Genomic DNA, 27,990 nt, shown 5'->3' on the forward strand with positions numbered 1-27,990 from the left:
CAGGGACCCAAGAGCCCCCTAACTGTAAGGACTCAAAAGAAGAACGTGTGTAGTTGGGTCTCACAGATTCCTGGGATTGGTCTCCTCCCCTGCTACAGTGATGCCTGTCTCCCGCTATGCCTCAGTTTCCCCCAGTGGCACAAGGTACTACTACCCATGTTCTACTTCTGACTTCTTTATAGTACTTTGAACTCCTGGAACGGTATTAAAGTTATGCGGAACAAGGAAGGGGTAGAGTGACTGCTGCCCCCTTGCTCACCAACACCAGGGCGACTCCAGCACAGAAGAATCTGTCTCAGGGCAGGGATAGAATACAGGTCGAGTCCCCTTAAGTATGGAGTGGAGGGCAATGCCCCTCCCCCAGGATGACCAGCCCTGGCTGTAAGGCCCTCCCTCCCAGTCAGGGTGGTGGCCTCCGGCCCCCCTCTGCCACCCCTCTTCAAGGAATGAACTTGGAGTCATGGGAAACAGGCCCTGGCATGGGGGTGCCAGGTCTCTAGGGCCTAGCCCTCGCTTTCGGGTGTGATGAGACCTGGTCAGGCAGACAGTTCTAGGACCCTGGGGTCTGGGCACTACTCACCAAGGGGCCAGGCGGGGGAGTAGGGGTGCTTGGGGGAGGCGGGTTGCACGCAAGGCATGCTGGGCCCCCTCGGTGGGTGGGTGGGGGGAACAAAGCTGGCATCGAGGCCTCAGCTAAAATTAGCCGCTTCCCTGCGCGGGAGCGAGCATGCCTGCCAGCCGCCCAGATCGCCGCTGCCTCGGCAGGCCATCTGTCGCCACGTTTCGCTCAGTCCCCCAGGGCTCCCCAGCTCCAGCCATCCCCAGGGGCTAGAGGGACTCTGCTCTGAGACTGTCCCTGGTCAGGGCTCTGAGCTCTGCTGCTGTCATGCTGTGTGACCTCAGGCTGGGCCTGTCCCTCTCTGGACTCTAGCACGATGAGCGGCCTCTGGGCACTGACCTCCCGGGTACCCCCAATATTCCAAGCAGCAGATACAGGCACCGGTCATGGGTGGGCTGGGTTGCGGGCTGCCTCCCTCCCTTAGAGTTGGCCCTTTGGTCCAGTGTTTGAAGACAAGCCAGGTGAGGTTCCCGGTGAAGGTCGGGATGTATGACAGACTCCTTTCCTTTGGTCTTCACTGGAGAGCAGGGCAGCTCTGTAACCAACACCCCAACATCCACTCCGTAATCCCTGCCCCCAGCTCATTGTGGATCTCCAGGCAGTCTTAGAGAAACAACCCTAGGTGGGAAACCAGGAGTTAGCTAGAGGCCAAGTTCAGCTGATACTAAGTTGCCCTGTGGCTTGGACAAGTCTCTCACCCTCTCTATTTTCCCTCCTCAGTAAGAAGCTCCCATTTTTGGAGCACCTGCCCACTTCATGTCACATTGTCTTGTGAGGCTGACATCATCCCTACTTTACAGCTGAGGAAACTGAGGTACAGAAAGCTGAGATCCCTTGTGAGGAAGCAGTGGAGCCAGGGATCGTCTGGATTGGTGGGTTGTCCTTCCCATGGCCCGCAGTGCTCTGCTTGCTGGTCTCCAGCCTCAGCTTCTCTCTGGCACTTTCCTCACCACTGCCCCTTCCCCCTCCCCATAAGCCATAGAGACTGAGCTGCTGCTCCAAGGTCACTCAGCTTGGCCTGGGAGGAGCTCAGACTTGAACCCAGGCCTCTTGGCTCCTGGCCTCCCTCACTCTCTGGCCAGCAGGCTGGGCCTGTTCCCTGGGTGAGTCATGCCCCTGGACTTTGGCCTCCTTGTCAGGCTCTGTGGCCTGAATTTGGAGAGGGGGCCTTCCTAAGGACCTGGGGCTCCCCGGCAGCAGTGCAGTAGTGCAGGTCTGAAGCTGTCATCACACGCCCTCTTGGTCCTGGGGCCTAAGGGCATGATAGCAGCAGCCCCCAATCTACCTCTCCACCACCCATCTCTGAGAAGTCTTAGAGGAACAGCTCCTCGGGCCTCAACAACAGCCCTCCCTCCCCGGCTCATTCTGCCCCTTCCCTAGATAACATTCAGTTAGAAATGGGGCAGGGGTGGCAGCCTGGGGAGATGGCATTTCTAGGTTGTCTGTGTGCCCGGGCAGCTTCCTTTCCAGCACTCTGTCTCCCCCAGCACCAGGCAGCTGAGTTACCCAGGAGGGAGGCCACAGGCGCCTCCCCTCCTGGTGTCCAGGGACCAAGGTCACGCCCAGAGCCCTGTGCGTCTCCACCTCCTCCTGGGGCCAGTGGTGTTTGTCACTGGGGCAACATGCGGCTGTGCCCGGCTCTGGCAGTGCTGGGGTGACATTCATGCCCTGTGAGCTGTGACGCCTCTGCAGGCAGAGGACGGCACCACCCAGCCTGGCGACAGTGATGGGGGAGCAGTGGGGGTGGGTTGTCACCTGTCTGAAGCAGTGAGAGGGGTGATATGTCGTGTACCCATCTGGTCGTCTGAAGGGAGGACTCCTGGGGAAGGGGTGAGGCTGTGTCCCTGACTCGTGAGGTTGGGGGGGTCTGTACCTTCCTCACACCTGGAAGGTGAGGTGTGTGTCAGAGAGAGAGAGAGAGACAGCTTCTCTGCATTTCACATCCCATTGGTGGGTGTGGGAGTTCCTGGCTGTGTGTTGGTTGTCACCTGTGTCCCTGTCTCTTGTTGTCTGGGGGTATTGGATGTGCCCATCTCACTGGGGGAGTGATAGGTTATGTACTTAGCTCCTCCTGTTAGGAGGGTCTTCACCAACCCATACGCCTGTCTCTGACTGTTGGGGATGTGTGAGATGTCACCACGCACCCATCTCATGCTGTTGTGGGGAGTGACATGTGTGATTATCTCATGCTGTTGGGAGGTTGTCAGTAACTTGGGAGCTTGTCTCTCACCCTAAAGAGACAACATGTTGCCCAGTGGTATGTATGGGGCCCACTGTTGGCAGGGCCTCCCTGTACAGATGCGGACCACAGGGCCCCCAAGAGCTGGCCAAAGGAAGCATTCGGAGCCCTGAGCACAAGGACGATTGTGGTGGGTTGGGGGGAGGGAATGGTCTGAGCCCCCTGTGACCTTCCTTCTGGACCTAGGTGCTAACCCTTGGGACCGTTTCCCAGTAGGAAGGACCCCGTGTTTTTCAGGCGATGTGGCAGGAGCAGGTGTGGCTGGAGGTGGGGCACCAGACGGCTGGCATGGGGGTCTGCGGCCCAGCAAGCATGGGGGGACCCCAGTCCCTGCCTCTTCAGCCCCTGAAACTGTTAAACTAATTAAGGCTGTGGAGCCGCAGGATTAATCGGGGCAGCTCGGCGCGGGCCGGGAGCTCAGGTAGTCGATTAGTGCGCCGCGGAGGATATTGGATTTCTGAACCGCAAGTCAGCACTATTCGGCCTGTTATCTCGCCGAGGCTCGAGGGTCAGGAGGCGGGAGGCTCCGGAGCCGGCCGCCCCCGCCCGGCCGCCTCGCAGCGGCCCCTGCCCCTGCCCCTGCCCACACGCCACGTGGCCATCGCCGTGCCCTCAGCCGCCCCTCACCCTGTGGCCCTCCGGCCCCTCCTGGCCACACTCGCACTCCGAGCCTCTGGCCAGCATCTCCACCTGCGCCTCCACCTCCCTGTGCGCCCCTCCCCATCGCCAGCCTCTGCCTCTCTGCTTTGTGTTCTTGTGTGTCTGTCTCTGGCTCCCGAGGCTCTCGTGGCTCTATCTCCCTTTCTCTCCCTCTGTGTGTCTCTGTGCATCTTCCTCTCTGCGTGTCTTTTGCTTTCCCTCTGGGGTTCAACCTCTCCCTCTCTGTCTTTCTCTCTCTCTCTCCCTCGCTCTCTCTCTCTCTCTCTTGTGTGGTCTCGGCTGGTGTCTGCAACCAGAACAAATCTCCCCCAGCCAACACCCCCTGAACAAGGAGGCCAGAGCAGCTAATGGGAAACATGTGATACTGCCTTGCGCCTGGAGCACCGTGAAGGGAGCCCTAGTCCCAGCTCAGCCCCCCTCGTGCCCCCCTCTGCTGCATTCCCCCCCACCGCACTGCCCCCACTCCCAGCATCGCCCCCAGCCTCTGTGGGCACGGTTGCAAGTTCCCCAGTTATTCCCATTTTAGGGGGTGGCGGGGAACTGGCGTTTATCAGTTGGGGAGTATCAGGTTGTGGAGGGGCTGGGAGCAGCTTTGCTCCTGAGGTCCCTCCAGCCCACAGGGCCCGGCAGACCCCATGCAGACTCCCCACCCCCCCCCAGCCACCACCACCATATGTAGGAGAGCAGGGCCAAGATGCGCTGAGCTGTGGGGGCCTGGATGGGGGGCAGCTAGTCCACCCCCACTGGAGGGCTCTGGGGCCACCCAGATTTCCATCTTTTCCGCCCTCCTGGGCCTCTGGGGAACTGCAGAGGTGGGGGCTCCCTCAGGGCTTGGGAGCTGCCGGGCTGCATTTCTGTGCCCACCCAACCACGGGGAAAGGGGGATGGATCAGAGGAGGGAGGCTCTGGCAGGTTGGAATTCTTCTCTGCCTGTGGATAAATTGTCCCTAATCCAGGCTTGGGGAGTTGTCTGGCTCCTACAGAGAGAGAGAGAGAGAGAGAGAGAGAGAGAGAGCAAGCACAGGAGATAGGGAGGGAGGAGGGAAGCAGGCACACAAACACAGTGACACAGACACACACTGTCTCACAAAGGGTCTCTTGCGTGCAGTACACATGCACACACATACTGAAGAGTTACACAAAGGTACCGCACAAACACTGAGGCACTTGTGCTGACAGGCACACCATGGCACCCAGACCCTCTCACACATGTTGACACTGACATATAGCTCTTTTGGGCCCAGACATAGTGATCTGGCACAAGGACCCACTGACACGCAGGCACACAATGATAAGGTTATACAACACACATATGCGTGGACACACGCACGAGCACATAGTGACCCACAGCAAAACAGACCCATGGGAACACCATGATCAGTCACACTGTCAGCCATGACCCTGAAAACCCAGAAAAAGGCAGAGGTAGGAGCGAGGTAATGTTGATCCACAGTGACACCAGTGCCCGCAGTCACAGGCCTCGAGATTGGAAACCTGCAGGGACAGCAGAGGATCAGCCGCACGCCCCCCCCACCTCCCCCCAACCCATGCATCCAGAGAGCTCAGAGACAGGCAGAAGCCGGTTCAGCTCCTGACACAGCGAGATGCAGAGAGCCAGGCAGAGCATGTGCACACACACACACACACACACACACACACAGAGGCAACACTCCTACCCCAACCACAGCTGGAGTCAGGGTGCTCCCACATAGGCAGACGCACATGTACATGTCCTCACAGGCGTGCAAACACAGGCTCAGCTGGACACAAAGCTGAATAGACCCAGGAAACACACCCACACGTGTAACTGAAGACACTGAACCCAGGTACATGTTAGCCCTCCCCACACAGACACACACACATGGCTAACCACATAGACCATAACTGAGCCAACATAGGATCCCGTGCACGTACACTCTTCAACACACATGTACATCCACAGACACATTTAGAAATGTACAGAAGGCTAAATAGACCCAGGAGCCCACATACAGGTGTATTTACCCAGACAGCTGAACATTCACAAAGGTGCATTTATACAGGCATGATCTCTGCCACACATACAAATTCCCAGGCAACCAGAACCTGTAAGCAGTCCATGAGGCCTAGTTCCCAGACCCCCTCTGGGCTCCAGCACAGACCTCAGTAAGGCAGACAAATAGGCAGGAAGCAGGAGGGTGGTGAGAAGGGCCATGGATATTCAAGAAAACAAGAGACATAACCAGTTGCTGATGGAGAAGGTAAACGCCAGCTGCATACACATCTTGCTTGAAAATCTGCATTTACCATGTCCTTGAACAGCAGTTCTCACACCTGCATTCTAAATAAGCCGTTAGTTTGTATAGTTTCCCCAAAGTGTTCTTCCCCCATTTATAAGATCTCCCCATTTTATAGATGAGAAAACTGAGAGCCAGAGAAGTTAACTGACTTGCCCATGATCATACAGTGAGGGTTGAGCCAAGGACTAGCTGGCTCCCAAAGGTCAAGTTCTTTCCACCATAGCATGTGTGTTCATGTTCATCCATGTATGTACCTACATATATATAAAGATACTGCTCCCCAGTAGGAACCTGGAGTTTCAACAGATGGGCTCATAGTTCTCCAGTGAAATGAGGTTGTAAGTGATCTCATTGTATCCAAGAGTGGACCCTGTCCAGGCTAGCCTCCTGGTCCCTTTATCTGGCTTATCCTGTGTCCATGCTTATGCATGGGGTGTTTGTTGTGTTTGCTTCCACAGATGGGAGCTTGCCTACCTGTCTGCCCATTGGCCTGGACCCCAGAGCCTGCCCAGCTAAGTGCGAGCAGAGGGCCCCGTTTTCGGGGCAGCTCTCAGGCTGCCGCAGAGACCACCCTGGAATCACTGGTGAAGACAGGCCTTTCCTGCTGAGCCGGACCTTGTCTACACAGCCTGCTCAGGTAACAGTGTACAGGGAAGCCAGGTCTGTGCCTGGGCCCCAAAAAGTGGGGATCTGGGGGACTTCCTTCCCAGTCTTAGCAAGAATCCCTTCTCCCAGCTTAGGCCAAAAAGAGGCCCTTTATAGAATCAAAATGTATTAACCCAACTTACTCAAAACTCCCCATTATCCAGAAAGGGGAACTGAGGCTCATGGATATACAGCAAGTCCTACCCCAGAGTCCTGCCTCCTAGTCTGGGTACTGTTTCTGGCACCTTGTTGAGAGAACTGGGAAGAGAAAGGGGTTATGACAATGACCAGAACTCAGGGCAGAGATGGAAACCAGAATGCCTGATGTTTGCAGCTGACCTCCCCCAGGACCCCTGCCTACTGGAGTCTGTGGAAGCAGAGAGCTGGGAGGCCAAGGTGAGGTGCCAAGAGGACCTGTGTAGTTCAGGTGTACTAAGTCACCCTCATAAGATGAGGTAGGGTGGGGACAGGACCTGCCTCCCTGCTCCTGGCCCGGATTAGCCCACCCAGGCTCTAGAGCCACCGAGGCCAGGTGGGGCTGCCCTGCCCTGCGGAGGCAACTCCCTGAGCTGACACATGAAGCCTCTGGGCTCCAGGAAGCTCCCTAGAGCCCAGCCTGCCTGGGGACTCCACCCAACTTCCAAAAGAGCATTCCTGGGGCCTGAGGTCTAGGGGTGGGGCCTCCTGGGATGGTAAGGGTGGGAGGTGTGGTTATGGGAGGATGCAGGGTTATGTGTACCCAACTGTAAATGCACGGGGCATCTTGTGTGCAAGCAGGTGTGTGTAGGGCTCTGTCCCTAGGTACACAGCGTTCTGTATACAGGAGTTATATAAGTGGACTGGGCTGGGGGGCATTGAGGGCTGTGTAGGTACTACACGGGAGTGGGGAGTGTGCAGGATTTGGAGTGTGGACTGGGTGGGTGTAGCAATGCTGGAGTGTGGTGTATGTGTGCATGGCGCTGGTATATGTTGGAGAGGTGTATAAACAAGAATCTGAACATGCTGGGGTGATATGTGGGCACACTGGGATGGTGTGGAATGTGCACACAGGATCTCTCCGCATGTTCACTGGGGAAGCTTGTGTTCAGGGTTCTGGGTTCTGGGTGCACACTTGTGGGTGGTGTGTGCATGTGGCTCCATTTGTGCTTTGGAGGTGGGCTGGGCAGGCCTTCAGCTGAGCCCGGCTCAGCAGTGCCCAGCCTTGTGGCCAAATCGCTGAAGTCACTTCCTTTCCAGCAGCAACTTTCCAGGAGGAGGAGTTCTTCAGACCTGGGCGGGGAGGGGGGGGCGGACCCAGGAGCTCTCAGGGGAAGGAGGTGGGCGGGGGTGAGAGGCTGTGGGGAGGGCCTGGTGGGGCTGGAGGAGGGGAGCCCTCCGGGAGACAGAAGGAAAGACTAGGACAGGAGTCTGGAAGGGCCAAGAGCAGGAGGGGATGGGGGTGGAGCAGGGCGGGAAGCACAGTCCCTGGGTGACCTCGGAGGGAGGAAGGGAGGGCCGCCCGGCAGGGTGACCCTCAGGTTCAGCCAGAGCTGGCGGTGGTGCACGCAACACCTGGCACCCAGGGCAGGGGGCTGGCAGGGGGCGGGTCCAGGGAAGACCTGCTTGCCAGGTGCCCTGCTCTGGGCAGGAAGGGGGTGGGCGAGGGCTGCACAAAGGAGCTCTGTGTAGCTAGGGGTAGGGTGGGGTGGGGTGTGCTATACGGTAGAGGGGGGGGCCTGATGACTCCAGGAGGCCAGGCGGGACTTGCTTCCCCTTGGGGGCATCGGTGGCTCTAAGGGGACACCTAGTGGCGAGGGAGGGTAGTGCGTTTAGATGACTGAGGTGGGAGGGGATGAAGAAGCTGGGAGGGGGTAGATTAGAAGTCAAAAATTAGAACTGGTGATGAGGATCGGGACTGTTGGAGGAGGCTGCAGGGGAGGGTGCTGACTCTCTGGACAGTGAAGAAGTTTGCCTTGTTGGAGCTCAACACACCTAAATTCAGACTCCAGCTCTTCCTCGTCCTGGCTGTTTGTCCTCAGGGGCATAACTTAACCTCTCTGTGCCTCTCTGTGCCGCTAATGCCAAAATAAGTGACAGCAGCTGTTATTATTTTCATCATTGTCCTCTTTGGTAGGATTTTGGGCTGGAGTCAGGTTGGCAGAAAATCTTTGGGCATGAGTGGGTGGGCGGGAGGGGGCTGAAGGAGATTGAGAGGGGTGCTGCAGATCCCCAGGGGGGCAGATCCCGGGGGAGCCCCGAAGGGAGGTGATAGGGAGGGGCTCTTGGAGGCTATAGTAGTCCCTTTTGATACAGTGTTTTCCCTTTGAGGACATCCCTGGGTCTGCAATCCTGGCTGGGAGGGAAATGGTGTGGGGGGAGGAGTGTGCCGGCTGGAGAGAGGGTCATGAGGCCGGAAGTGAGAGCTGGGGCTGGCAGCCTGGCTCCCCTGGGGAGGCTGCGGGTGGGGGAGGGGGAGGCGGCTGGGGAAGGGGTGGGGTGGTCACAGCCGCAGCGGGGGAGGGTGGGGCGGGGGACGCAAGGATGTGGGCTGGCGCTTCCCGGCACCGTGCTCTGCAGGTTGGGGCCCCCAGCCCCCTCCCAGCCGGTTGGTGTCCCCACAGGCAGGCTCAGACACACTGACCCAGAAGCAGACTGTCAGACACAAGGACCCTTCTGACTTTGTTCACAGACATGGGATAGGTGGTGCCCTTGGGAGGGGTCCAAGAAAATGGCGGCCTGGGTGTGGTGGGGAGGGGAGCCAGCTGCTTCCCTCAGATCCTGGAGGCTGTGAGAGAGAGCCATGGACAGAGTCAGGAGGGCTGGCCGGAGGACATGCCCAAAGGTCTTCACGGGTGGGTGGAACAGAAGCAACCACTGGAGAGGAGCTTCTCTCTTCTGCCAAGATCACACCCTCCGGCCCCAAGTGGGAGGTCTCCAGGGCAGGGAGGCTTGGGGAGCCCCACCCTCAGGAAGGGAGGCATCTCAAAGACTCTCAGGAGCCACGGGTCAGCGGTACTGTTGAAAATGGGGCTTGGAGATGCCACAGCCTGAGCCCCTTCCCTCCTTTGTGAAGTCACCCACAGCCCTTCTTGCAAGACCAACGGGTGAGAGAGCCTGGCCTGGGAGGAGCCAGTCCACAGTCCACAGCTAGTCCTGGGAGAGAGCAGGACCCTGAGTGATGGAGGGGGCAGGACAAGTGAGGAGCAGCTGAGGCCTGGGAACTGCAAGAGAAGAGAGACAGAGGACAGGGATGTTCTGTCTGGATAAGCAACATCTTGTGACCTTGGGCAAGGCCCTTTCCCTCTTTGGATCTCAGTTTCCTTGTCTGTGAAATGGGAAGAGTGCAAGGTGGCACTAGAAGAGTGTACCCATGGGGAAGCTGATTAAAAATACAGATTCCCAGATGTCCCTTCAGATCTGTGAGTCAGACTCCCCTGGACGAGGGCCTGGGTATCTGGAATGTTGCACAGCTCCCCCAGGCCCAGGGTTTGGAAGCCAAATGGCTTGGCGATTTGAAGGTTCCTCCCAGCCTTAAATTAGACCTCAGCTCTAGGAGCAGCACTTTCAGGAGTGGCTGAAGGAAAGTTGCTAGAGCTGGGAGGGGAAGAAGGCTTTGGGCTTAGGGCAGAATTAGGAATCCTGCCACTTAGCAGCTATGTGACTTCAGGCAAATCCCACAACCACCGCTCCGAGCCTATTTTCTTCTAGAGCACAGGGATAATAAACCAGGCCTCCTGGGTTGCTGGGAAGATTCGGTGGGTCATATGTGTGGAAGTGCTTTGTAGATTGCAAACTGCTGCCCACCACAGGGGAGTGGAAGAGTGTTCCTTCCCACACCATCCTGTCCCTCAGTCGGCTCCGTGATCCTCCTGTGGGGTGACAGCCCTGGGCAGTATGGCATCTGGTGGGAGTCTACACGTCTGGGGGGGTGGGCGGTGAACCCTGGGAATCAGGTCAGAGCTGAACAGTAAGGACTGATCGGGGTCCATCTTTAGGACCCTCCCAGCGGTCAGGGCACTGAGTCCCCAGGCTCCCTTGGGAGTCAGACATGCCTGGATTTAAATCCCAGTTGTGCCCTGACCAGCTCAGGGAGTTAGTAAATATTTATGTAGCATCCAAAGCCCAGGCCCTGGGGTCAGGGGATACAGTGATAAACAAGACAGATGCAGTGCCTACCCATGAAGGGCCCACACTCTGTGGGGGAGACGCACCGAAAAGCCAGTCTTAATGACTGGCTTGGTGACTTGGTGCAACCAGTAATGGGTGAAGGGGAAATAGAGAGGACTCAGTGCAAGGCAGGGGCCAGATTATGGCCATAGGTGCAGTAGGGGGAGAGATCAGAGAGGGCTCTCTGATAAAGATGGGAGAGAGGTCAGAGAACATCCCTTTCCTCACGATTGTCTCTCATCCTCTCTCCACACCCTTCTGGGGGTCCCACCTTTGGGTCTGAAGATGAATAAGAGGGAACACATGGGAAAAGGCAGGGCTAATGGCTCTGTGCACCTAGTTCATTCATTCATAAGAAATAGTAAATATTTTTTGAAGCATGCTTGTGGGCCACGTGCTGATCAGGGCATTAGGAGATAGACACAGAAGTGGACAGACAGAAGTCCTTATCTTTGTGGTGCTCACCCCCTTCCGGTGGCTGGTTTCCTCATCTGTAAAAGTGGGGATAATAATCATACTGATCTCAGGTCTACACGGGGCTTAGATGAGATAACCCACATAAAGTGCTCATTAATAGCCCAACATTTGGCAATGGAGAAGTTACCCCCCCAAGTGTGAGCTTTTATTGTTGTTGACTCCCTAGTATGACTGTCAAACCTCTGACCTGAGGCACTCTTCACTTTTTCTTTGCAGCTCTTATCCCACTAATAATTAAATCATGTATGATTATCTGATCCCTGTTTGTCTACCCGGTCTTTGTGCAAAGTAGGCACTCCATAAATAATGAGTATATGAATGAATGATGTTGCTTCATCTCTGAGCCTCCATTTCTTCATCTGCAAGATGGGGTTATTAATAGCCCCTACCTCACAGGATTTGTATGAAGAATTAAATGAAACGATGCCTGGACAGCTTCCAGCCCAGTGCCTGGCGCGCAGTAGGTGCTCACTAAACCTGAGCTGCGATGGTCCTTTCCAGGCGCTGTCCACGCCCCGAGGCCTGGGCTCAGGCCGAAGTTGCTCCACAGCACCCCCAGCTGACAGCCAGCAACTGGCAGAGCCCCCGGGCACGGGGGCCCTCTCTCTCCCAGGTCAGCCGGGTGTGTGCACTGGTGGGGATGCCAGGGGAGCCGGGGGAGGTTTGTGGAGGAGACCGGGCCTGTGGGTAGTGAGTGGTTGGGCTGTGGCCACCTGAAAATTCAGATCCCCTATTGCCCATCTTGTTGCCCACAGAGATCTCCAGTGTGACAGCCCAGGCGGCAGAGCCGAGGGTGAGTGGCCAGGCTTCTCTTAGAGCCCTGGGGATGGGGCAGGTGCGGGGGGCGGATGTGAGGGAAGAGATCATGCCCTTTATAGGATTTCCTGGCCCCCTCCTTAAGTTGGATCTGGAGTGGTTGCCCCAGCCTGCTGATGGGATTCCCCCTGAGCCCACAGCCAGGTCTAGAAGTGGGTGAGCTGTCCAGTAGCGGAACTGGGGCCCCTCAGGGGTTCACGGTGCATGTGGTGGTTTTGGGAAAAGGCAGAGAGTCATTCAGGGGATCAGACTTGAGGGGACTCACAGGAGGGGTGCAGGGGGCTCACTGAGGATGTGGGAAGCTGAGGTCTTAGGCATTCGGTGAGGGCTCTCTTGCCCGTCCCGCCCCACAGGTCCTGGTCCCGGCTTCTCGCACCCTCATGTCAGCCCCGGCCCCGCCCGGCGGCCCGCGGAGGACAAGGTCAGGATGCGTGTGAAGCCCCAGGGCCTGGTGGTGACTTCCAGTGCCGTGTGCAGCTCTCCTGACTACCTCCGGGAGCCCAAGTACTACCCCGGTGGCCCCCCCACCCCACGGCCCTTGCTTCCCACCCGGCCCCCTGCCAGCCCACCTGACAAGGCCTTCGCCCACACCTTCTCCGAGAACCCACGCCCACCCCCACGCCGGGACCCCAGCACCCGGCGCCCACCAGTCCTTGCCAAGGGGGACGACCCGCTGCCCCCTAGGGCAGCCCGTCCCGTCTCCCAGGCCCGCTGCCCCACTCCTGCGGGAGACAGCAACAGCTCCCGACGTCGCTGGGACAACGGGCGGGTGAACCTGCGTCCGGTGGTGCAGCTGATTGACATCATGAAGGACCTGACCCGGCTCTCCCAGGACCTGCAGCACAGCGGCGTGCACCTGGACTGCGGTGGCCTCAGACTCAGCCGCCCACCTGCCCCGCCCCCCGGTGACCTTCAGTACAGCTTCTTCTCCTCACCCAGCCTGGCCAACAGCATCCGCAGCCCTGAGGAGCGGGCTGCCCCTCATGCCAAGTCCGAGAGGCCTAGCCACCCCCTCTATGAGCCGGAGCCCGAGCCTAGGGACAGTCCCCAGCCTGGCCAAGGCCATAGTCCTGGAGCCACAGCTGCAGCCACCGGTCTGCCCCCGGAGCCTGAGCCAGACGGCCCTGATTACTCGGAACTTGCTGACGCCGACATCCTCAGTGAGCTGGCCTCCCTGACTTGCCCTGAGGCCCAGCTGCTGGAGGCCCAGGCCCTTGAGCCACCATCTCCCGAGCCAGAGCCCCAGCTTCTGGACCCCCAGCCCCGCTTCCTGGACCCACAGGCCCTAGAGCCACTTGGGGAAGCTCTGGAGCTGCCACCCCTGCAACCTCTCGCTGATCCTCTGGGGCTGCCAGGCCTGGCTCTACAGGCCCTGGATACCCTGCCTGACTCCCTAGAGTCGCAGCTGCTCGACCCTCAGGCACTTGACCCTCTGCCCAAGTTGCTTGACGTCCCTGGCCGCCGCCTAGAGCCTCAGCAGCCCCTGGGGCCCTGCCCACTGGCCGAGCCCTTGCGCCTGGACTTGTGCTCGCCCCATGGCCCCCACGGGCCTGAGGGTCACCCCAAGTACGCCTTGCGGCGCACTGATAGGCCAAAGATCCTGTGTCGCCGACGGAAAGCTGGACGGGGACGCAAGGCAGACGCCGGACCAGAGGGCCGCCTGCTGCCCCTGCCTATGCCTACGGGGCTGGCGGCCGCTTTGGCCGAGCCCCCGCCACCACCACCACCACCACCTCCTGCCCTGCCGGGCCCAGGCCCAGTCCCAGAACTGGAGCCGGAATCTTCCCAGACTCCAGTGGTCCCCACCCGCAAAGGCAAGTGCCGGGGAGTGCGGCGCATGGTGGTGAAGATGGCCAAGATCCCCGTCTCGCTGGGGCGGCGGAACAAGACCACATACAAGGTGTCATCCTTGAGCAGCAGTCTGAGCGTGGAGGGCAAGGAGCTGGGCCTGCGCGTGTCAGCAGAGCCCACCCCGCTGCTGAAGATGAAGAACAACGGCCGGAACGTGGTGGTGGTCTTCCCACCCGGGGAGATGCCCATTATTCTCAAGCGGAAACGCGGCCGCCCCCCTAAGAACCTGCTGCTGGGTCCTGGCAAGCCCAAGGAGCCAGCAGTGGTAGCGGCTGAAGCGGCAACTGTGGCTGCGGCCGCCATGGCCATGCCAGAGGTGAAGAAACGGCGGCGGCGGAAGCAGAAGCTGGCCTCTCCCCAGCCGTCCTACGCAGCAGACGCCAATGACAGTAAGGCCGAGTACTCCGATGTCCTCGCCAAGCTGGCCTTCCTGAACCGCCAGAGCCAGTGTGCCGGGCGGTGCTCACCCCCCCGCTGCTGGACACCCAGCGAGCCCGAGTCGGTACACCAGGCACCCGACACGCAGAGCATCTCCCACTTCCTGCACCGGGTGCAGGGCTTCCGACGGCGCGGTGGGAAAGCAGGCGGTTTTGGTGGCCGGGGCGGGGGCCACGCAGCCAAGGCAGCCCGATGCTCCTTCAGTGACTTCTTTGAGGGCATTGGCAAGAAAAAGAAAGTGGTGGCGGTGGCGGCTGCTGGTGTTGGGGGTCCCAGCCTCACCGAATTGGGGCACCCGCGCAAACGGGGCCGGGGGGAGGTGGACGCCATGACCGGGAAGCCCAAGCGCAAGAGGCGGTCCCGGAAGAATGGGACTCTGTTCCCAGAGCAGGTGCCTAGCGGCCCCGGCTTTGGGGAGGCAGGCGCTGAGTGGGCCGGGGACAAGGGTGGTGGCTGGGCCCCTCACCACGGGCACCCGGGCGGGCAAGCTGGCCGAAACTGCGGGTTCCAGGGGACCGAGGCCCAGGCCTTTGCCTCCACTGGGCTAGAGAGCGGGGCGTCAGGCCGAGGCAGCTACTATAGCACCGGCGCGCCCGCGGGCCAGACGGAGCTCAGCCAGGAGCGCCAGAACCTCTTCACCGGCTATTTTCGCTCACTGCTGGATTCGGATGACTCCTCCGACCTCTTAGACTTTGCCCTCTCAGCCTCTCGCCCGGAGTCCCGGAAGGCATCGGGCACCTACGCGGGACCCCCCACCAGCACCCTGCCGGCCCAGCGGGGCCTGGCCAGCTTCCCCAGCCGGGGGGCCAAGGCCAGCCCAGTGGCTGTGGGCAGCAGCGGGGCTGGTGCGGACCCCTCCTTCCAGCCTGTCCTGTCCGCTCGCCAGACCTTCCCGCCTGGCCGGGCAGCGAGCTATGGGATAACTCCAGCCACGTCCGACTGCCGGGCGGCCGAGACTTTCCCGAAACTGGCTCCCCCGCCTTCGGCCGTGGCCCGCTCACCTACCACCCACCCGCCCGCCAACACCTACCCACCTCAGTATGGTGGCTACGGGGCCGGACAAAGCGTTTTTGCCCCAGCTAAGCCCTTTACGGGCCAGGACTGTGCTAACAGCAAGGACTGCAGCTTCGCCTATGGCAGTGGCAATAGCCTGCCTGCCTCTCCCAGCAGCGCCCACAGCGCCGGCTACGCCCCACCACCTACCGGTGGCCCCTGCCTGCCACCCAGCAAGGCCTCCTTCTTCAACAGCTCTGAGGCCCCCTTCTCTGGTTCAGCCCCCACACCCCTGCGCTGTGACAGCCGGGCCAGCACCGTCTCCCCCGGTGGCTACATGGTACCCAAGGGCACCACAGCCTCCTGCCACCTCCGCTGCCTCTGCCGCCTCCTCCTCCTCCTCCTCCTTCCAGCCCTCGCCTGAAAACTGTCGGCAGTTTGCGGGGGCTTCTCAGTGGCCTTTCCGGCAGGGCTATGGAGGCCTGGACTGGGCCTCGGAGGCCTTCAGTCAGCTCTACAATCCTGGTTTCGACTGCCATGTCAGCGAGCCCAACGTGATCCTGGACATCTCCAACTACACGCCGCAGAAGGTGAAGCAGCAGACAGCTGTGTCCGAGACCTTCTCCGAGTCATCCTCTGACAGCACCCAGTTCAATCAGCCGGTCGGCGGCGGTTTTCGGCGCGCCAACAGCGAGGCCTCAAGCAGTGAGGGCCAGTCAAGCCTGTCCAGCCTGGAGAAACTGATGATGGACTGGAACGAGGCATCCTCTGCCCCCGGCTACAACTGGAACCAGAGCGTCCTCTTCCAGAGCAGCTCCAAGCCGGGCCGTGGACGGCGGAAGAAGGTGGACCTGTTCGAGGCCTCACATCTGGGCTTCGCATCATCCGCCTCGGCCACTGCCTCAGGCTACCCATCCAAACGAAGCACCGGGCCCCGGCAGCCGCGGGGTGGACGGGGTGGTGGGGCCTGCTCAGCTAAGAAGGAGCGGGGCGGTGCAGCAGCCAAAGCCAAGTTCATCCCCAAGCCACAGCCAGTCAACCCCCTGTTCCAGGACAGCCCAGACCTTGGCCTGGACTACTACAGTGGGGACAGCAGCATGTCACCACTGCCCTCCCAGTCGAGGGCCTTCGGTGTGGGTGAGCGAGACCCTTGTGACTTCATGGGACCCTACTCCATGAACCCGTCCACTCCTTCCGATGGCACTTTCGGCCAAGGCTTCCACTGCGACTCGCCTAGCCTGGGTGCTCCCGAGCTAGATGGCAAGCATTTCCCACCTCTGGCCCACCCGCCCACGGTGTTTGATGCCGGTTTGCAGAAGGCGTACTCACCCACCTGCTCACCCACTCTGGGCTTCAAGGAGGAGCTGCGGCCACCACCCACAAAGCTGGCCACCTGTGAGCCCCTCAAGCATGGGCTCCAGGGGGCCAGCCTGGGCCACGCAGCTGCAGCCCAGGCCCACCTCAGCTGCCGGGACCTGCCACTGGGCCAGCCCCACTACGACTCCCCCAGCTGCAAGGGCACAGCTTACTGGTACCCGCCGGGCTCGGCAGCCCGCAGCCCACCCTACGAAGGGAAGGTGGGTACGGGGCTGCTGGCTGACTTCCTGGGCAGGACGGAGGCCGCGTGCCTCAGTGCCCCACACCTGGCTAGCCCGCCAGCCACTCCCAAGGCCGACAAGGAGCCGCTGGAGATGGCCCGGCCGCCTGGCCCACCCCGTGGCCCTGCTGCCGCCGCCGCTGGCTATGGCTGCCCACTCCTTAGTGACTTGACCCTGTCCCCTGTGCCGAGGGACTCGCTGCTGCCCCTGCAGGATACCGCCTACAGGTATCCAGGCTTTATGCCACAGGCGCATCCCGGCCTGGGTGGGGGCCCCAAGAGCGGCTTCCTGGGGCCCATGGCGGAACCTCACCCTGAGGACACATTCACCGTCACCTCCCTGTAGTGCCAACTGAAGTGCCGACTGGACCTCGAGGTTTTGTTCCTGGGTGAGTCTGGGGGTCTGGGTGGAGCAGGCGGGGAGGCCTGGCAGGGGGTGGGGTGGAGGATGAGGACATTAGAGTTAAGGCAAAAGGAAGAGATACAGTGATAAGCAGGAAGGGTTTAAGGACAAGATCAGGGACCTTAATAGGTCCTTAATAGGAAGTTGGGATTCAGGAAGGAGTCCAAGATTAGACGTTGGGGACAGCCTTCAGGAAAAGACGGGAGCACCTAGGTAGGGAACCCAGCCCGAGGCTCGAACATTCAGTTACTAAAGTGGTCTGAGAACCCTTAGATTGAATAGGGCCATCAGGTTTGGGTCATCAAATGTTTATTTCCCTTGTCCATGCTAGGTCTGGGGCAGGCGCTGCCCGAATCCCAGGAAACACTCACCACTTGAACTCTTGCATTTACATGACCCTGTGTGAGATGAGTGAAGGGTGAAGCAGGGTGGGTAATTTAACTGCCAGGGCCCAACCGAGGTACCGACCTGGCCAGGCTTGCTTGTTTCTCTAGGAGCTTCATTTAGTTCAAGATGCAGTCTGGCAAGGGCCAGGATGAGGGTGTGGTCACTACATCTTGGTCACACTCTGCAAGGGCTTTACACAATGGCCTAAAATATCCCCCCGAGTTTCTCGAGGTACACCCAAAGATTATTTTTCAATACCTTTGACCTGAGATAAGCTCAGAGTGGTCAGAGGCACAAAAGGGGGAAATGCCTCCAAAGTGGTAAAAAGGGACAGGGTCAGAAGAATCACTTTCTCGAAGCACAACCTGCTCCAGAAATAACAGCCACCACTGGCCCATCAGATCCCACTATTTGGACAGCAGACATGTCACAAAATTGCCTCGGATATAGTGGGTGCTGAGTGGGTGGTGGGGAAGTGGGCTGAGGGCCTGTCTGAGCCCCTCATCCTCCACCTCTGTTGTCACTGCAGCCTCCTGGGAGTGTCTCTTCCTGGAGAAGGAATAGCAGGGCTCCTGGAAAGTCCCATCCCTGCTCTGGGGAGGTCATTCAAGGCCAGGGTGACTCAGGGTCCTGAAGTCATGTCAGTGGAAACTTGTTATCCCCTTTCTGCCTGACCCCAGGTCCCTTGGTGGCTGAAGGTGGCAAAGGGCAGCATGTGGGAATCAGGAGGCCTGAGGAAACACCATTCCCCAATTGGCCGTCAGCGCATACATGTCCTTCACCATGCTTTTACTCCCCCCAGCTCTGGGCCTCTGTTTCCCCATCTGTTCAAGAAGTTTGACTTTGATAATCTCTTAGGTTTTGCAATTCTGCGTGGCATAGACAGTGGACCAAACTTTTTTTTTTTTTTTTGGCAGCATATTTTCCTCCTAATGAAGCCAGGCCAAGATTAAAATGGCCTTCCATTCCCCATGCGTCTCACTGCAAGCAGCAGAGCTGCAGATCTGAAGCAGGCCAGGGAGAAGCTGCTTAGGGTTTAAAATGTCAAACTCTTGATCCTTCTCACTGGAGGGGAGATGTCTCCCGGATAATCCAGAAATGTGAAATAATCCAAAAACCGTTCCTCCTGGGCTCTGGATGGGAAAGTAAATGAGTGTGGGGGCTGGGTGTTTGAGCAGGTCACAGCTCAGTGAGATACATAATGGAACCATCCAGTGAGGCCTGAACACAGGAGGAACTGGGATGCCATCCAGCCCCACATTCTGGCCACGCTCTCCACTCAGAGCTGGGAGCTGAGAGCACTGTCCTCGGACCAATGCATTCAGTTGTTCTGGAGACATCTGTCCAGCACCTACGATGAACCAGGCATTGGGGGGCACCACAGTGAACACCACAGATGAGGTCCTGGCCCTTAGGGGGCTTCCAGTTTAGAGAGAGATGGTGTATAGAATGACGCGGGGCATTTGGTAGCACTTAGCATAGGAAGGGCTGCGAAAGAGGAAAAGCTAGGAGGTTATGGGAGCCTGCAGCAGGCTGACCTGATCCAGAAGCTGATCCCTGAAGGCTGAAGGGGCATCAGCTAGATAGGGAGTGGGAAGAGCATTCTGGGCATGGGGAACGGCAGTGGGGGAAGCCCTGGGGCAGGAAGGAGGTCAACCTTGGGGCATTGATAAGAGAAGACAGTAACACTGAGTGAGCGGGTGAGGTGGTCAGGGCCTTGGAAGGAGTTTGAAGTATATTCCAAGACCAGTGGGGAGCCATTGAAGAGTTATCAGCTAGAAGGCTCCCACCCCAGGCACACACACACCGCAGAGCAAGTGTTGGAGGGAGATCTGCTCATTTGCCAATGGGCAGTGAACATTCTGACATGGGACACCCAGAGAAGCAGTGGTTTGGCTTAGCCCCACCTCATGAGCCCCTCAATGTCCATCCCAGTTCCCGGTGTAGGGGAGACAAAGCAGACATGGTTCCTGCCCTTGGAGCTCAGCATCTACCTTAGGAACCTAAGATGCAACCTGAAAACACCTAGTGGCAAGCAGCAGGTGCCTAGAGGCAGGGGGTGGGTGTTAGGATCAGAGGTCCTCTTTCAGACCTTCTGGTGAGAAAAGGGACACATGTCTGTGCTGGACCCTTCATGCCACACTGCCCCACTGACCCTTCACAGCAGGCTAGGAAAGGGTCGTGCCCTGCCCCTGCCACATTAGAGATTTGAGGAGGCAGGTGCAGCTATGAACCTTGCCCAGGGGATCCACAATTAGTAAATGGTAGAGTCAGGATTGAAACCCAATACTGCCCACCTCCTGCCCAAGAACCTGGGTATCCCACCATACTACTCCCTCTGTACCTCGCACCACTGATTCCCCATCTGCAAAATGACAAGTTGGTTGGACACTCCCTACCATTGTTGCTGGGTCTGATGTTTTACACAGATCTTGAGGTTCTGTGGAAGAAGACGCATTTGAGCTCCACCTTGAAGAATAGGCAAGATTTGGACGGACAGAGACTTGGCGGGGGAGGGGAGACATTCCAGGCAGAGGGAACTGTGGGCAAGGGGAGGGTCACACCCCTCTGTGAATTAGAAGAGGAAAGCTCAGGTGCTCACTTCAGCAGCACATATACTAGAAGAGGAATGCTCAGGGGAGTCAGACTGAGGACTAGGGGACCCCCTTGGTCTGAGTACTGAGCCGCCAGACCAGAGAAGGAAGGGGTAGAAGATGGGGAGCGCTTGGGCCCTCATGGCTGAAGATCAGCCCTACCAGACCCTGGGGCTGGGTATGCAGTCAGGAAGTGCCCTCCAAGGCTCTCAGGAATCTCTAGTCCCCCTCTCCTGCCCATTCCCTCCCAGGCATGGACCTGAGGCCAAGAGAAATGTCACAGGTCCTCCAAGGTTATACCAGCCTGGGGCCTGACCGGAGCAGGAAGCAGTTTCCAAGGCCACCAGCCAACCAGGGTCAGCAGGCATGCCCGGACCTGGGCCAGGCCCCAGCTGCTCTGGGCTTTGTTTCTCTGTGTCTTGAAACCTCAAGAGGTCACTTGATCTTGCCTCTGGCTCTGAGCAAGAAGCCCTCACGTCAGGGGTCAGCCATCCCTGCCCGGCCTCTTGTGGGCTTCTCTTCACACTCTCTGAGGCTGTCCTCCCTCCCATCCTATTTCTTGCCTCTCCCACGGCCATTTTCAGGCCAGGCCATCTTGTGCTGAGCCCTCATTTCCTGGAAATGTAATATCTTTGTGAACATGCCCTCTCACGCTCCTCCTCTCCCGTCTCCCCACATCCCTGTGCACCCGGAAGAGCCCAAGGGAGTGAGGCCCTGAGACTGGAAGGTGGTGGCGAGGAGCATGCCTGGAGGCACAGAGCAGCCTCTGTGCAGAGCCTGGTTCCATCTCTTACCAGTTATGTGACCTGGTGAGTCACATCACCTTGCTGTGTCTCTTGTGAGAACTAATGAGATTACCCATGAAGCCCTTAGCCCCGTCCCTGGCCCCCAGTAAGCATGTAGTCATCTGTTGGTAAATGGGTGGACAGCAGCCTCCCACCAACTAAATTCTGTCACTCAGTCTGTGTGACACACACACCTCTGACCTTTCCCTCCTTGCTCAGGACTCTGTAGTCAGCCTCCCTTTACCTGCTACCCCTATTGCCTCCTAGGCAGGACTTTATGTCCCGTGTGGGTTTGGGTCCTTTGGTGGGAGGCTGTGAAACTCCACCTAGTTTTTGGCCTTAGCAACTGAGCAGGCTCTTCCCTGGGGGCCCAGAGACAAGGTAAGTCACAGGCCCCACCCCAAGGGACCTGAAGCCTAATGGGCAATAGGACCCAAGCTTCTAAATGACCCTGGTCAGCTAGAAACCTTTCCCATGCAGTTCTTCACACCAATCCCCTCTCAGCGCAGGTCACCTGAAAAAGATTGCTTTATGACTTTGTCATAAGTCATGGCTTTTTCTCCCAGGAGATTTGACATCTTTGTCATAACTTTTGCTGCCATGGTGCCCTCTGTGCGAGGGAGCAAGGAGAAATAGGTTAATTCTGTGTTCATCGCACATGAACTAGCCACCTGCCCTGGGCCAGGATACCACTGAACAAGACCAACAGGGTCCTGCCCTCATGGAGTTTACAGCCTATAAACAGGTGTTTATTCAAAGTCTCCATGTAGGCGTCATTCTCCAGAGCAGGGACTGAACTAGTCTCCCTGGAAATCCCAGGGACCGCCTCTTGAACCATGAGCAAGGCAGGCAGCAGGAACTTCCTGGAGCCAGAAAATGGGTCTTGAAGGGCACTTGGGTGGCTCAGTTGGTTAAGCGTCTGACTCTTGATCTCAGCTCCAGTCTTGATCTCAGGATCATGAGTTTAAGCCCCGTCCATGGTGGAACCCACTTTACAAAAAGAAAATGGGTCTTGAATAAGTCAAAGGCTTCCGAAGCTGTAGCCCTGGGTCGGTGCAACTGATGGCTGCCATGACTCTGCCTCAACACCCGCCCCCAACCCCAGACTGTTCCCTTCGTTGTGTCCACCATAGTGCTTGTTCTTCAGCATTTCTGAATATGTGGTGTCGGGAGCCCCCCCCCCCCCCAAATATTTACTGGATGAATTGGTTCAAACCCCTTTGGTCCTGTGACTCCATTGCTTACTATCTGTGGATTTCATACTTCTCCCTGTCCCTGTTCCCGCGCCCCCACACACACACATACCAGTCTCCTTGTCTACAGCTGCTGGCCTGGTATCCCAGGTATTCAGGTCCTTTTTTGCCCTGACGTCTTTCTCACACACCCTTGCTTTCCAGCCCCAGAATGTGGATTTAGGAGGGAGTGCCCTATACCTTTTCTCTAGCTGTCCCTGGTCTGGGCTGCCCTTTCCTGCCCACCATCCATCGCCCACCTGTCAGTTCCTATCTTTCATTCAGCCGTCACCTCCTCCAAGAAGCGTTCCAGGATCCTTCCCAGGCCCACTTAATCTCCAGCGCTTTATGCATCCATGACAACCCTTCCTGAGAATGTCCTCACCACATCATCGGCCCCTTTAGGCTGGTTGCTCATTGCTGTGCACGCTCCCTGTCTTCCCCATGTCTCATCATGCCTGGGACATTGTTTTTTGCCTTGAGTCAAAGACATGCATGTAGACTAGAGAGAATTGAGAGCAGAAAGGGCAAGCACTGGGGAGTGGGTATGAGACCATTCCTGTCACTCTCACTGTCCTCAGATATGCTCCTAAAATGGGGCTGGGGAGGGGCATATAAATAAACCAATTCAGACTCTTCGGGCTAACTAGGATTTTGGAGTTCTCCAAGTACAACCCCACCCAGTTTACAGACAGGGTGGGGGAACTCGCCCAAAGACACAGCCACCCTGGCAGGAAGCATAAAATGATAGAGCCAGAAAGGGCCCTTGGTGATCACTCAGTGTCAACAGCCCATGGCCAGGGCCTGTCTTTACAGAGGCCTCTCTGATCAGGAAGGCAGAGAGTGTGAGTGTTGGGTGTAGAGCCTCCTAGGACTTGTAAGCAGTGTGCAGCTCTGCAAGGTGGGAGATCCGCACAAGCTTGGTGGGTGACCATGGCTGTGAACTCTGTCTGGTCCCATTAGCATCCCCCGCTATGCCCAGCAGTGGAGAAGGTGGGGAAAGATTCTAAAGGAGGGAATGACTGCCAGACCTAGAGTTTAAGGAGTACCTCTGGTCACTGGTAGACACAGATTTTGAAAACATTCCCTGGAGTGGGGAGGAGAGCCAGACCCACGCCCTACAGTCCGTACATCCTCCCAGAGGGTGTCTCCCATCTGTCATGTGTGGTCTGAGCCCCAGAAGCAGTTTCCTCCCCACATTTGAGGGGCCTACACACCTAACTGGATCAGCCTTTGGGCAGCTGTGGTTTGCCCCTGACCCCTTTGGGGCCCGAATATGCTCCCCATTACCTGTTCAGCCCCCAATTTTATATAGAAACTGAAGCCCAGAGAGGGAAAGGACTTGCACGGCAAATCCAACTTTCCTGCATTCTCTTTGCCTTCTGCTCCACTGCCTTGTTTGACGTTAAGACCCCCTTCTGGAGGGCAGAGACCAGAAGGTGGAGGTTAGACCTCAGCTCCTGGCCTGGCAGTTGGTGGGTGTGAATACATGTCTGCTGGTCCCTTAAATGAATGCATGAATGTGCTCCTTTTGAGGGGGAGAGCAGCTCTCTGAGGACAGCCTGATTTATATATGATCTGCAGCACTGTGGATCCCCGCTCAGCTATCCCTTGATGCTCCTGGTGCCAGCCCCTACTGACAGGCAGAGACCAGTTAATGCCTTGGCACCTCAGACGGTAAAACTGCTGGAGCGCAAGGACTCAGTGGAATGTGCTTCTGCAGTTGTTCATTATAGAGGCACTAAAAGGTTAAGTTTCAGGAACAATGGCCGGTGTCCTGGGGCCCCGGGCTCATGCTGGCATTGGGGATGTGGAGGTACCACACACAGGTCTCTGCCCTGGAGGAGCAGGGAAGGGAATGACAAGTGTACCAGTAGCTATGGTAACAGGGTGGTCTAAGGAGGCGTCCTGGAGGTGTGCAAGACCTGAGCTGGACCTCACCACGCTGATCGGACTTAGACCGGTCATTGCTCTGGCATTCAGTCAGCACATACTCTTGACCCTGGCGTGTGCTGGGCACCATGCTAGGCAGTGAGTTGAAGAGCCATAGTTCCTCCTGCCAAGGCTGGGTTAGGTGCCCCCTCAGGCCCCCCCCCCAGGGCTCCCCTTGGCACAGCCCCCGTCTCCCTACATTGTAATTGCCTGCTGTGGGGTCTGCTTTGCTTCCCTCTCTGCCCCTCGAGGGCAGAGGGCAGGGGCCAGATCGCCTCTTCTGCTTTGTCCTCAGTGCCCAGCACGGGGCCGCCTGGCACCCCAGCACTAGCTCTGTTTTAGGGAGTTAAACCCAGAGAGGTCAAGGGTTCTGCAGAGCTGCAGCATCCTCCCTTCTCCCAGCTCGGGAACCTCTGGTTCTGATTCTCCCCAGGCCCCGTCCCCACCATCCCCCAGATTCTGGCCCAGTCCTGAAAGGTAGGGAGGGCAGAGGGAGGAGGAAGGTGAGACTGGGAGGGCTGAGCAGAGGGTGAGAAAGCCTCCCTGCTGCCTGGCCGCCGGCACCGCGGGAATGGTTCTGGCAGGAGCTGCCTGCTGGGCTGAGATCACCATGGAGACCTGGCTTGGAGAGGGTCACTGGCAGTGGCTAAGGGCCGGAGGGGGCGGGGGCGACAGGGATTTGTGCAGAGGCTCCCAGCCTGCCCCGGGGCCCTTAGGGGGAGCAGGGAAGGCTGGGGTTTGGTACAGTCCACTTGCTGAGTGGTTTGGGGCAGCCAGTCTTGAATCTCCTCCTCACTTGTCACCCCAGCACACTATACCTGCCACCCCAATAAAGGTTCCTTATCTTGGCAGCTGTTCTTCAACTGCAGTAAAGCTGCCCTACAGATAGATGCCTCCAGCACATCCCCCCCCAGCTGAACCCCTTCCCCCAGATACAGTAGTCCTGTGCCCTAATGATACCCGGCTTATGGCTACAGCTGTTCCTGTTTATCACCCTAACTGGAGAACTGACATCCATCCCAACAGCACCCCCTACCCCAAGAACTGCTTTTCTGCCATTTGCCCTGGTTATAATACAGCTGCACCCTAACAGGGGCACTTCTTCCCCCTCCCCTACAGCTAATCCTTCATCCTCCCTCACCGCCCCCCCCCCCCCAAGAGACCTGACAGCTTAACAGAGCTGCACCTCCCACCCTTCCCCTCCCAGACTCTGCTTGCCACCTGGGCTGATAGACCAGGATGGGGGCTTCCCCTACCTCTCGGGAGCCCACCTGGTTCCCCTGGCCCTGGGGGGAGTCCTGGCAAGTCCAGCCTCAGGACAAAAGTCTTCCCCAGGGCTGACTGCCCAGCAGACAGCAGCCGAGGCTGAGCAGAATTTAAATGTGGCCCTGTTGGGAAGGGAAGCCAAGAAAGGACAAGAGAGGAAAGGCTTTCTGTGGTCGCCTGCTTCCTGCAGGGCTGGGGGAGGGAGGGTGTTCTGTGAAGGGGTCTGAGAAGGCAGTTTTAGCACTTCCCACCCCATAATTCTGGTGGGATGGTCGCTCACCAAGTGTGGGGACAGGAATTTCAGGGCTCTTCAAGGGGGCCAGAACCCTGAAAGGGCCAGGCTCCTGACTGCAGGTCTTGAGGATAACCGGGCATCTTCCCAGCAGCCTCAGCAAAGCCTTGGGTTCTGGATGGGGAAGTCTGAAGAAAGGAAGAAAGGGTACATCAGACCTCTGGTGTCTGGTGATTATAGGGATGGGACCTTAGAAGTTCCCCAGCCTCAGGAGGTGGCAGGGGTGCAGCCAAACATAGATAGTATTGCACAGGGCAATTTCTTTATTCAGACAGACTTTCTGGTCACCTTGCCTCTGTAAGGAACAGAATGGCGTTGGAGGGGACTGGGAAGGGGCTGGAATTAGAAGAAAGGAAAATGCACAGGTGTGCAGTTCTTGCCTCTGCTGTACTCAAGCCCTGTGTTCCCCACTGTGTCATTCCTCACCAGAGCCTAGCTTGGAGGAATTACTAAATTCATTGTTGCATGAGGAAACTGAGACTTGGGGCACCTAGCTGGCAAATAGGAAAATAAGGCCCCAGGAAAATAATGATGTATAATCAGTATCTTTTTTTTTTCATGTTTCATGTGCCAGGCTTCATCCACCCCTAAGCCACTGAATCCTCCAAACAAACCTATGGGATAGTTGGGTTATCCCCTTTTTACAGATGAGTAAACTGAGGCTCACAGAGATTCACTGACTTGTCCAGCGTCCTAGAGCTATCCAGGGGTGCTAGCATTTGAACTCAGCTGTGTCTGACTCAGAGCCCAAGTTTTTGTAAAGACTTTATTTATTCATGAGAAACACAGAGAGGCAGAGACATAGGCAGAGGGAGAAGCAGGCTCTGCACAGGGACTTGATTCCAGGACTCTGGGATCACCACCTGAGCCAAAGGCAGATGTTCAACCACTGAGCCACCCAGGTGTCCCAAGAGCCCAAGTTCTTAACAAATTGTGCCACCTGGGACCCCGACTCCTCTCCCAGAGCCTCCTTTACCTACCCCCTGAGGCTGGCCTTGGATACAAACCTATTTTACAGATGGGGAAACTGAGTTCAGAGAAGGCCAGAAACAGTCCATTGTCTCACGAGGGGCTGTTTGGAGTCTTCAGGAAGAAGGAACAATGTGGTTAGCTTCTCCCAGAATCCTGGTAGGAACAGGGTTGGGGTCCTGCTCCATTCTTAGAGCTCCATGTCTGCTTACCACTGACTTCTGGCTCTTCTTTTGTGTTTCTTTGCAGCTTTCAGAAAACCAACGCCAAGACCCCTCCCAGTGTCCACATTGTCCTCTGGCAGGAGCGCCTGCCCCTCTGCCTCCCACCCTACCCCACCTGTACCCCCTTGCACTACCATCTCCCCCCACCCTTCCCCGCCCATCTCCTCCACGCAGAAGCCGAAGGTGAGCCCTTTCTGCACAAAACCAGCAATTGTAAATACTTTTTAAAAATGTACAAAACTTAAAAACAAAACACAGTTTTAGAAAAAGACAAAAAAAAAAAGAGAGAGAGAGAGCGAGCGTGTGCAAGAGGTTGCGAGCGGGGCCCCGAGGTGTCCAGAGCCCCTGCAAGTATGCACTGAGAAATTTATCTACAGGTCGTTTGACAAAAATGAACAATATCCTATTTATTGTATATACTGTTTTATTATAAATCGTGGATTGTATATTGCATTCTGTAAACCTGCTGTGGTCCCGTGGTGTGCAAATTCGCATGGTGGGGGGGAGGGAGAAGAACCTCTTGCGGGAGCTTTTTTTTTTTTTCTTTCTTTCTTATTTTTCACTCTTTTGGGTTTTCTCTTCTGTTGTTGTTGTTGTTTTCTGTTTTGGCAGGACACACCCAAAGATCCAAGTTTGTATTAAAAAGAAATGAAAAAAAGCAAAAAAAAAAAAAAAAAAAAAAAAAATCACCTTGTGTCTTGTGAAAGGGGGTGAGTGAGGGTGGATGGAATGGAAGACACCTGGCTGGGTTTTGTCACCAGACACTGGTTCCCCAGAGTTGAAATACCTTCATATGTTCCCTCCCTCTGAGTTCGCCCTTCTGCCTGAGATCTGAGTCTGCTTGGCATCTGGGAACCGCCCCCCCACACCCAACTCCCAGATTACAGTGCAGGCCCTGCCACTGGGATTGCCAGCCTGCTCCCTAGGGCTTCGAGGCCCCTGGTCCACGCATTATGTCCCAGATCCAGGGATTCTGCTTCCTAGGTCCTTGGTTTTGGTCCTGGGTCTCACCTCTTGTGTCCCATGCTCCAGGACCCCACAAGTGCAGGGAGGGATGCTTGCCTCTAGGACCCATGTTTTCCCCTCAAAGTTTCTTCTCCCTGTGGGATCCCCAGTATGAGTTAGGTCTTGAGGCCCTCTGCTCTG

At 57.4% G+C, this 27,990-nt stretch overlaps 1 protein-coding gene across 1 annotated transcript; it reads left to right on the forward strand.

Annotated features, from left to right (window-relative positions):
- The first annotated feature begins 1,339 nt into the window (after positions 1–1,339).
- Positions 1,340–27,502, forward strand: AHDC1 (AT-hook DNA binding motif containing 1). The gene is given in 8 exon segments (XM_038531405.1): positions 1,340–1,491; positions 6,256–6,434; positions 6,777–6,838; positions 11,567–11,678; positions 11,821–11,858; positions 12,235–15,527; positions 15,529–17,149; positions 26,870–27,502. Coding segments are annotated over 2 exon segments (4,797 nt in total). The 5' UTR covers positions 1,340–1,491; positions 6,256–6,434; positions 6,777–6,838; positions 11,567–11,678; positions 11,821–11,858; positions 12,235–12,308; the 3' UTR covers positions 17,107–17,149; positions 26,870–27,502.
- Positions 27,503–27,990: the final 488 nt, after the last annotated feature.

The sequence above is a fragment of the Canis lupus genome, chromosome 2 (assembly GCF_011100685.1).
Source record: "Canis lupus familiaris isolate Mischka breed German Shepherd chromosome 2, alternate assembly UU_Cfam_GSD_1.0, whole genome shotgun sequence".
Lineage (NCBI taxonomy): Eukaryota > Metazoa > Chordata > Mammalia > Carnivora > Canidae > Canis > Canis lupus.